The sequence below is a fragment of the Pinus tabuliformis genome, chromosome 5_2 (genome assembly GCF_031772625.1).
Source record: "Pinus tabuliformis cultivar Carrire ecotype Pingquan chromosome 5_2, CPIR1, whole genome shotgun sequence".
Classification (NCBI taxonomy): Eukaryota; Viridiplantae; Streptophyta; class Pinopsida; order Pinales; family Pinaceae; genus Pinus; species Pinus tabuliformis.
This window is the reverse complement of record NC_142306.1, coordinates 62,832,931-62,844,331: the sequence shown is the minus strand read 5'-3', so window position 1 is coordinate 62,844,331 and position 11,401 is coordinate 62,832,931. Positions and strand designations below refer to the sequence as shown.

The 11,401-nt window shown below is 39.0% G+C and overlaps 1 protein-coding gene across 1 annotated transcript; it reads left to right on the top strand.

Annotated features, from left to right (window-relative positions):
- The first annotated feature begins 6,544 nt into the window (after positions 1 to 6,544).
- On the top strand, positions 6,545 to 7,897 carry LOC149157556 (uncharacterized). Its single transcript, XM_089433725.1, has one exon. It carries the CDS (start codon positions 6,545 to 6,547, stop codon positions 7,895 to 7,897), a length of 1,353 nt encoding a protein of 450 aa, XP_089289851.1.
- Positions 7,898 to 11,401: the final 3,504 nt, after the last annotated feature.

Below are 11,401 nucleotides of genomic sequence, written 5' to 3'. Positions count from 1 at the left end.
AATTCATTCATGAGCATTTATAGACAACGATGAGGGGGGTGTAGGGACTCACAGGCCAACGAGAGAGACACATGTAGAGGTGGATCACATATTTGAGCAGCTTCAGTATGTGAGAAGTGATAAAGGAAAGCCTCACACAATGGAGCAATTAGTCCAATTGAGTATGTACCATGGAGCAGTTGTGGTGCACTTTTATGCTTTGTGGGATTTTCTAGTAATAGGTAAAATTGTTTGGTGCTTAAGTCCAATTTTGCTTCAATTAATTCGGTTAACCTATAGGACAATAGATGGGGAAATCGACGCTAGGAGGAATATTATGGGTTGAAGCCATATAGTAATTGTAATGATGATGCCTTTCCCTGGTAGCCATTAATTCGGGTTCCATCCATTCCTTTTGGCAGTATTTTAATGCTCATTTGGTTCTCTTGGAGGGCTGTCAGTTTGTCTACAACTCGGTGGTGGATGATTCTCTAATGGTTGGGAGTTTATTGCCCAATATATTTTGAAGACTCTTTTTTCCAGTTGTTGATTCAAGCCCCCTGTTTACATCTAGGCATTGTTTTATTACCAACTGGGTGCAGTAGGAAATACTCATGTAAGTTCGAGAATCAGAGTCAAGAAGGATTCACGGGTTGGGGAATTTTTGTCTCCATCCTAATTAGGTAGTTGGAGACTATGGATCTTATCTTGGTCAACATCCATGCTAGCTAGTTCTTGGTCCTTATCCCCTGCAACTTTTGAATTCTCAAAACTTAAATGGCCTTCTCAAATAGTCTTCAACATGTTCTATTTCAAGGGTTCTAGTATCTTGGTCACCCATGTTGTGACAAATAGCTTGAGATAGAAAGGGGGTTGTTTACTATCAAGAGTGGCCCCACTGGGGTCCCATATGCATGCATCATCGCATAAAGGAATTTTCCTCTCGATACAGGGAGATCACTCTAGCATATATGCATGAATAACTCACTGAGACAGAGGGGGAAGCCTCTTCGCATAGGCCCTCCTTATTTTACATTAAGGTTCTAACTGAATGGATTGATTGGATCTTGGATGCGAGACATATGAGGGGTCAGTTCAAGGAGTACATGTAGACAGTGGAATTGTGTGGAAAATGAAGTTTCTATTAGGGTGAACCTTATTGGACTAACATGAAGCCCATATAGACATTCTCCACTCACTGGAACACTTGCACGAGCATATGAGGGATCTAGACCAAAGGTCGAGGAAGATATATCATCAGCTCGACATTCCTCTAGCAAAATGGAAAGCAAAAGATCCTATTTAAATTGCAAGATTGCATTCGAACCGCTCAACATGATTATGTGATCCAGATTGGATCATTATATTTTTTTTTCATCCATCTCAATGAATTTGGAGTGGAAAAAGTGGAGGAATCAGCTCACGGACCATTTTTACCAGTGGGATCCAATTTGGCAAAAAGGGGTCTGAAACCTTCTGGGAGAATTTTGAGGCATCAAACAACGTTTTTTGGGTTTCAAAATTTTATGCTTCTGCATGCACCATTTCATATTATTATACACACAAACATCTTTCCAACAGCGCAAGAAACACGTCAATTAGAGTTTGTATGCAAAAGTTATGCCACTTAGAAGTTGACCTTCTTGTTTTCACACCTATACTTCAAGAGGGTGTCGCGTCAACCCCCATTATTCATGGAAAATGAGCTAGCCATGTGATTATGATGTAAAAGACTCTAGAGTCTATAGTGTAACTCTAGTTAAGAGTTGATGTAGTCAAAATTAACCACTAGTAGGCTATCATGTTGTGTTATAGCCAGGCCACTAGGAGGAAGAGGCATTCCATTCTTTCAAGAGAATTTTGTTCCATAGCTGAGCAAAGATAGCCAGGAGAGATAGGAGGTATAGAACACAGAGAGGATCTGTGCACTGTAGCATCCCACGGGCCACACAGATTACTTCTTTGTACCTGCAACCATATTTTCCAGATAGAGAAAGAGAGTGAAGCGACCTCACCTTCCAGCAAGGTTTTCTCCTGAAAGGGTTTCCCAGAGCATATTTGGTGTCTTGTGTGTATGTGTGAGCTTATTTTGTTGTTCTCTACTTTTGTACATAATTTCCATTCACATGCATGCAATAATTATAGTAAAATCTACAAATCTAGAAATTAAATAAAACTGTAATAGTGTAGAACTTCATATTTTTAATATAATATTGTCAAATTTGTTGTGACGAATTGTCCAGTGGAATATCCACGGAAGTTTAATGGTCATTATGATATGGTGATGCTTTTTTATTACCTATGTTCAGTTACTTTTGTACATGGCTATTTAAGCTAGTGTCTTAGCTTTAGTTTGAGTCTTGTTGTTTCCTTTAGTTCTCAGTTGTCTGTCCCCAACTTAAAGAGAGTCTATTTTCAGTAATGGTCTTGTCTCCCATGCAAGGAATTTTGTAATCCTCTATGTAAACTCCAATTTTACAATTAATACAATTCACCTCACATAAAAAAAAAAAAATCATATTATTGTTATTAAAAATAATAATTAATCAACTATTTTATTATTAAAATGGATATATGTTTATATAAGTGTGATTTTGTTTAAAGTCAAGTAGAGATTTTTTGGAATCGTAATATTAAGTTACGTAATCTACACAATCCAAGTGTACTAGAGGTTTTTCAGGGCATTGAATCTATTTAGGTGTTCAATGACATATTTTCAACAACAACACAAGTCACAATATTACCCAAAATTGTATTGTTGGGTTTTTGACAAAAAAAATCAAAACATTAAATAGCTAGAGTGTGCCTATTTCTATATCGAATTTTTTTCATTTTGAATTGTATTTATGCCAATACATACATGTCTATAAGTTGGATATTATCTTCCTAACACTAAAATGCCCTAGAATTTTGGGGGTCTCAATCTCTTTAATAAGCTACAATCTTTGACATTTAGGAATAGATTACATATATAACATGTAGAGCAGCCCATCTTGGAGATGATATTCCAACCTACTGTCACTTTCTTCTACACAAAATTGGCTTTAAAGGCACTAAAAAAAACTCTTTAAATACTTATCTTTTGTGTATGCTTAATTATAAGTATCATGGGTAAAAGGCTTCATGTGCATAAGGACTTGTAGAGTTGTGATCATTGATTTTGGTGACCTTGAAATCATGTCTACCAACTTACTAGTGTTTCTTTTCTTATATGTGATAATAAATTTCTATAAGAACCCCATTCACTTCTATTATTTGGTTTGCTAAAGCTTATTTTAGTTTTAAAATACAGTAGTGGTTAGTGATCAGTGAGGATGATGGTCTCCTTTCCCATCAAGTAATGCTTCTATTTTTTAGTAGCATGAACTAGAGCATAGAGTTTTGTCTCATTAATAAGGTAGTTCAATACTCCACCATGAAACCTTTTAGAATGATCTCATATCAACTTACTTCGCTACTTCAATACCACTCCCATCATATATCAACTTGTACACCTTAAAAGAATTCTACAAATTAGGAAATACAAGCACTAGTGCTTGATTAGTCTTTCATTTTAGCTCATCAAAAACTTTATGTTGATTCTTCCCCTTTGGAAACTCTTGTTATTGTGTATTATAGCATGGAGTGGTGTATCCACACATAAAGGATCCTAGAAACTTCCATAGGCATTGTTCTAACTCAATAAAACTCCTAATTTCATATACATTAGTAGAATTTGGCCACTTGAGGATGGCCTCCATCTTCATGGGATCTACCTTGAGTCCACCTCTAGCAATCATATATCTTAAATACACCATCAAATAGTAATAAAATTCAAATTTCGTAAGGTTCACCACTTAGTTTGATGCTTTCCAGGGTCTCTAATATCTACATGAGATGTTAGATACAATATTCCTAGATAGAAATCTCTAGCCAATATATCATCTAGGTGCATTATTACAAATGAATATAGAAAATGATGTAATACATCATTCATCCAACACATAAATATAGGTGGTGCATTACTTAAACCAAAATGAATTATCAACCATTCATATAGATCCTACCTTTTCTTAAAGATGATTTTCCAAGAGTATTTTTCTTTAACTCCCAAATTTTGGTATCCCAATTTGAGAGCCAACTTCTTGAAGTACTAGCATGCTACAACTATTCTAGAAAGTCATTAATCCTAGGAAAAACATAGCAATTCTAGAGGATGATCTTATTCAAATCTATATAGTTGATGCACATTCTCCAAGTCTCATCGTTCATAGGTACTATAATGATAGGTGAACCACAAGGTGAGGCGATTGGTTAAATTTCTCCATACTCTAATAGTTTTTTCATTTTTTCTTGACTTCACTACTTCCAAGATGGACTCCTTTATATAACCCAATGTTTGGAAATAGGGGGCTAGGAAATCACTATATCTCATGCTCCAATTCCCTATGAGGAAATACACTTTTAGGCCCAAGAGAACTTTTTTATACACCTATAAAACTTCATCCAATTGATGCTTTTTCCCTTTAATACATCCCTCGATAGATACATTTACCTTTATTAATTCATCTCCTAGTTAATTTTCTCCTAAAAAGAGTAACATCAAATACCTACTTGAATTGATTAATTTCTTAGCTTGGTTAGCACTTACTAGAGAGATATTGGATTTACCTTTGTGTGATTTGATGATGAATTACTTCCCATCCTCGATTAAGTGGCACTAGTTTCCTCTTCTCATGAAGATTTCATCTCCCATATACATGATGGGGTTTCCAAACATTACATACACATCAGGTGGAATTATGTCCACCTCCACTTCATCAATATAGTTTACACTTATACAAAATATGACCTTACAATCTGCGTCCTTATTTACCCATCCCAATGGTTCAAGGTGAGGATGGTTATGAACTTCTAATCCAAGCTTGATAATATCTTATATTATCCTATGAGGTTGGCTTGTGAGTTAGAATCAAGTAGAGTATCCACCTTAGTATTCTTGACCTAGATATTAATATTGAATATTTTATTCATGTCCTTCGCTTCCTTGGAATGAAGGCTACTAAGGTTAAACTCCTACGTTACAATGCAAATAATATTTTCATCTACATCTAACTTATTGTGTACCTAGTTGCCTAATCCCATGGCAAGCATGTTCTTCTCCTTGGAATCCTTCTTGTGGTTCTTTAGATTTAGATCTAGATTTAACTTCCAACACTTATCGTTAGTGTGACCATCAATATTATAATGGTTACAATGGTTTTTTGGATCCTTGCACTTATGTGCAATGTCTGTATTTTTCTTATGGATTGTTCCTTTCCACTTATTTCTCTTTTTAGTGCATATTGGTGGTTTTTCTAATTGAAACAACTTGGTTTTCCTTTATGCATAAACATATTTTCCATATGTTATGCTTGTACATAGGCCCCATTAACTATTATAAGTTTGAACAGAATTACTTACCTTGATCACTTATGGTTTTTGTTTTTATATCTTGTTTTTCGTGGTGGGTGCTATGGTTTTTGTTTTTATATCCTAAGAATCGATAGATTTGTTGTTTATTATTTAGGAAATTTTGGGTTTAGTTGGAAAGATTATTCCTATACTCTTGAGTCTAATGTAATTGTATACAAGTCATTCTAGGCAGTGTAACCAAGTTTCCTAGTATTGATGACCAAACATTTTTTAGTGCAGAACATCCACCATTCTACCTACTCGAATTGAAAAGTAGGACTAAAGGTTAATAACATGTATTTCCTACTAAGAGATCAAGGTCATAAGTTCAAACCCAAAGAGGGTAAATTATGTACACCTCAATAGACTTCAGTAGTCAAATCTCTATGTTGAGAGGGGTTCCTTATGCCACAAATAAGGGATTCTCATAAAGGACTCAAAAATAAAAGGATCTTGCTTATCTCATAGAGCTTCAGACTTCTGGCATCCCAACAGCACCTCATCAGTAGCAACATAATCAGTAATGTAGACAGCCCTAGCAGTGTAGACAGCATCAACTGCAGCGACAGCAACAGCAGTAGCAGCAGCAACCCCAGCTACAGCAGCAACCTTTGTGCAGTCAGAAAAGGAAACAGCTGCCCCAGCAGCCTCTGCGCAGTCAGCGCCAACAACTGCACAGGCAGCCTCAGAGACAACAACAGCTGCCCCAGCAGCCTACTGCGCAGCAACCTCAGCCAAAAAATGGGGTTGGTAGGGGGCGGTTCCGCCGAGGGAATCGCTCCACTCAATCTGTTGCTGGGCAGTCGGCCTCCGTTCAAAACCAGCCTTTCCAGAACACTGGTTTGAATCCGGAAGCTGCCCCATATGCGCCACTACAGCTAAATTTTCCCCAGAACCTTGCCCGAAACAAAGGCAAGGCTCCTTTAGTGTAAGCAAGCTCCGTCATCTTTTCTGGTTGCCCTCCATCAGCCCCACTTCCTACTTGGCTTATCTGATTGGAAAAATGACTCCTTCCCAGATAGATCGTCGGATTAGCAATCTTGCTATCCACAATCTTTCTTCCATTCCTCTTTCCTTCAGCCAAACCAAATTGCTGGGCCTAGGGCACAAATATATTCCGCGGCCTCCCCCCATGGCCATAGATGACATCTTCAAAGAGTATGCTTACTTCTCTCGTCTTTGTCGTCTCAGACGGTTTTTCAGACTTTCTGTAGACGAAACCTATAATCCCTTTCGCTTGCCTAATCCCACTTGGGAACCTCCTATTAATGATCCTGACCTTAATCGCTCTCTCCATATTGGCCTATCCATCCTTCAGGACCGCATTGCTTCTGTAAACTTTTCCTCCAAACCCAGATTCTCCAGATCCCAGCTGCTTGCACTAAGGAGTCTTCGTCGTCTCCCTATTGTAATCAAACCAGCAGATAAAAATCTGGGCATTGTTGTTCTCGATAGAGATAGTTATGTTGCCGAAGCTCACCGGCAACTCTCCGATCTCAATGTCTACAGGCAGTATGCAGCAGTTCCATGGATGGCCATCAGAAGATCTCTCAGCCAGCTTCAAGCCAGATATAGAAATCTTCTTTCAGTGCAACAATGGGAATACATAATGCAAGTCAAAACTCATAATGCTAGAGCTTGCAGGCTCTACTTCATTTGGAAAGTTCATAAAAACCCGCCTGTCGGTAGGCCTATCTGTGCCTACAACGGTTTTATGTTAGAACCTCTCTCCAAATTCTTGCATTATAAACTTCTCAGCACCTTGCTTGCTCAACCAAATCATCTTCCAGATTCTCTTACTTTATTACAGGATATTGAATCCAAGCATTTTGCTGCTGATTCATTTCTTGTAACCTTTGACGTGGAGTCTCTATATCCCAGCATTCCCACTCAGGAAGGCTTGCATGCCTTACGGGAAAGGCTTGAGAAAAGCACTTCTGAACTCTTCACTCCAGAGGATATCAACTTTCTGGTTAGTGCAACAGAATTGGTGCTTAAATGGCACTTTCTTCAGTTTGACGGCACTTACTATCGGCAAATTCGAGGCACAGCTATGGGCAGCAACTTTGTTGTGGTTTATGCCTGCCTCTTTCTTTGCCACCTTGAGCAAGAAGTCTTCAGAAGATTCCCTGCTCCCGAGATTCAGCTCTTCAGACGCTTCATCGACGATGGCTGCATGGTTTGGAATGGCTCCAGAGACAGATTGGTTCAGTTCTTGGATTGCTACCAGTCCATCTATCCTGAGCACATTCGGATCACTTCTTGCATCTCATCTTCTAGTGTCAACATTCTGGACATTGTGCTTTTCAAAGGTCCAAACTTCCATACCTCTGGAAAGCTTTCTACTCGATGTTTTCAGAAACCATTGAATGCCTATCAGTATATTCCTTTCTCTTCATGGCATCCTCGGCACCAGAAAGTGGCATTCGTGGTCAATGAGCTGCAGAGATACCTTCGAGAGAGAGCAGTCAATCAGGGTTTCTAGAACTCATGCGTGCATTCTACAGTAGGCTTCGATCGAGAGGTTATCCAGCGGATTTTCTCCAGGCTTGTTTTTCCAAAGTTCACTCGGAACAAAGGGATGCTCTAATGCAGCAGGTTTATGCGCGAGGTCCTCTACACTCTTCTGGCCTCAAAAGGGCCCCCTTGGTGTTGAAGCTGGACTTCTGCAAAGCCACTAGAGCCTTAAACCTTGGGGGTTCCCTAAACCCTAAACTGCATGGAGAATTCCAGCGCTACCCTTTGCTACATCATATTCCTAAGCCTTTGATCTATTGGAGAAATCCGTGAAAGATTGGGACATTTTACATGAGCAGTTCAGATCCTCGGCCATGATTCCTTCAAGAGCAGTGCACATTTGCAAAATTTAAATATTTTTAATATTTATTTTTAATATTTATTTTTAATTTTTAATATTTATTTTTAATATTTTTTAATATTTAAAATTAAATATTTAAAAATATTTCTATTTCTTATTTCTAGAATATCCTATTCTAGAATACTTTATTTCTAGAAAATATTATTCTAGAAGTTTCTACCATGCACTCGCCCTATCCATTTTTGCTATATAAGGACAGCTTGTATCTCATTTCTTTTGTATCACTGATGAGTCCTATTGTGGACAAAACTAGTTTGATGATAATACAAGAGATTTGTTTTTCATATTATGTGTTTTGCATAATCTTGTGTTCTTAAGCATTTTCATTTTCAGTTTTAGTTTCATTTATCGGTTTTTATTGGTTGTGTTTCAGTATTGTTCCTGCCTTAATCTCTTTTTGTTCTTAACCCCGAAGACAAACTCTGCCACTGCACAAGATTCCTCAAGCCAACCTTCTCCACCATGGATCTATCTCAGAGGTTTGGTAGACCTCTGAATTCACATCAAGTTTTGTGTCGATGACTAGGGTTGATTAAGGCATTCCGCAGTGCTACCCCTCCTAAGCTTGGATGATAGATTCTCATATGGGTTCTTAACCTGCAGGTCTTCCCTACCCTTGGATAGGGAATTCCACATATGGTAGCGTAGGCACTCTTTCATCCATTTTCTACCAACAACACTTGAATCCATGTCGATCCTGTAAGTAGCTCTATGGCATGACATATAGCCTTATAGTGCCTCCCCGACAACATAAAGATGCCAACGACAGATATTCAACCCGTTGAGAATGCAAGGTTGATGCCCATTTAGGTAAAGTTGATGGGATCTACTAGCCCCGGAGGAAACTTCCCTCAATATTAATGTGTTTCTTGCCATGTGGCACAAAAACTTGTAACTTGGTAACAATGACTATAAGAAAATAAAGACCCTACTAAGTAGAGGGTCTTCCATGTAATTCTTTCACATTAATAGGATGGGTCTCTAAGCCCATTGTTTTTCAATTTTTAATCCAAGCTCTCATGGATTTGGCTACGACCTGTAACGTGGTCTATTCTTTCTCTGTTAAATTATTTATGTGTTTCCTTCCACATTGTTAAACATGTATGTAGATTAAGGTTTAGCTCAGCATTAGGGCTTAGTATTTATTATCATACGGTTAATTTGCGCATTTATGCATCAGATGCTCTGCCTTTACTGTCAGCAAATTATCACACAACATTTTTCTTTCAGATTCAACACACATACATATATATAATCAACACATATATCAATGACATATCCCCACAAAGATGCACCACATATGCAAGCATTAACAACACAAATGTAGTCCCTAAATCTAGAACCATTACCAACAACAATGCAACATGGTCCACTAAAAGGTAAACAAGCATACACAGATACTTATCTTTGAACTTGCATGGAAACTAAGTCTGGGACAAAGACTCTCCACCCAACCATAGGCAGATGCAACCACGTTTACTTGCAGTTGTCACCCTCGACCCAGATTCTAGAGTATGGGGGGATGCTTGCTTCTAGGACTAACACACTAGCTGCCAACTGAAATAGGGACTCTAGAGAACCTCCTTCCTCAATCCCACCAGTTGAATGATGCTTTCTTTGTCAGCACAGGGAGACTGTAGGTGCCCCATCTCACCCCCAAGTGCACACACAGTGATTCACCTCCTTCTAGGAAGTCCAGAATTCCACTCTAAGGCAATAACCACAAGTCTTCATTTAGGTCTTCCTCTACGTTTACTTCAGGAAGGCCTCTTCCTAAGCTATTACAGGGCTCTAGGGTCATCTATCTCAACCCACAGCCTCCAGGGACCCAAGATGTTACAGGGCTCTAAATATTACATCCTATACCACAGCCTCCGGGTAACCAAGTTGTTATAGGGCTCCAGAGACCTTTGTATCAACCCATAGCCTCTAGGGACCCAAGTTGTTACAGGGCTCCAGGGATCCTATCTCAACCCACAACCTCCAGGGACCCCAAGCTATTATAGGGCTCCAGAGACTAGCAACTCAACCCACAGCCTCTAGGGACAGAGAACCCATCCCCTTCTCTTCTCTTTTGTACTTCCTATTGAAAGCTCTCGTTGGATGCTTGATTCAATCTTCTCTATGTTTTCCTCTAGCCTTCCTAAGTTTGAATGGGTGTCTCCCCTCTCTACCTCTAGCTTTCTTCAAAGGAATCCCTCTTGTTGTCTTTCTTATTTTTCAAGGATTCTCCCCCCTTTTGCTTGCTTCCTTGGCCTCTTTCTCAGCGAAAATTACTGGTGTGTCCTTGTTGCCTTGCAATGCACAAACCCTCTTCATAAATCTTTGTCCTCTTTTCTTGTTGTTGTTTTTCAAGCAACATGGGATTGAGTGCTTCCTCGTACATCCCATTTAATTCAAGAACCAATCCCTTGAATTCATGCACCAACCAATTTTAATGGTTGTCCTGCAATTCAGGTTTCTTCCTCTGCACAAGAAACCACAACATCCCCAGCTATGGAATTCGTGTCCATTTGACTCAGTCCCCTTTTCTTGATTTCAAATATTGCATACTATTTATAATGTAGCTTATGTGAGAACCTTGGGTGGGGTTGTCACAACCCCAAAGAAAAATTCACCACTACTTTCATACACCTAAGGTTGAAGAGTCTCCAAAGACCACTCCACCTTAGGCTCAACACAAGTAGCTTCCACACCAAAGCTTCATTCGACCTCACCTTAACGCAATGAAGACTCTAGGAAGCCAAGGTTTTACCCTCGATTATTGCTTTCTCTTCCCAAGGAAAATCGCCAACCTTCCATGCCATAATGCATGACTCCAACCAAGGGTTTAATTGCATGCTTGCGCATACAAACCTCTTGTTGCATGCCACGATCATTAAATGCCAAAATGAATGCTCGAGAGTGGTGCGCACAACGTCCCAAGCCCTGTCCTCTCTCCCATAACACCTCATCGCAGATAATAATGGTTATTAAACAACGTCTTTCGGTAGAAATCACATGAGAAAATTTTTGGCCAATGCGTTTTGAACCAACAAGTGTGATTCATCATCAAGACCAGATGAAGAGGCAGACCATGGCAAAGGCTTAAATAGAGAGCAATTTAGAGAC

Excerpts from the sequence above, each read along its gene's own strand:
- LOC149157556 (XM_089433725.1), top strand. The coding sequence starts at position 6,545 with ATGGCCATAGATGACATCTTCAAAGAGTATGCTTACTTCTCTCGTCTT.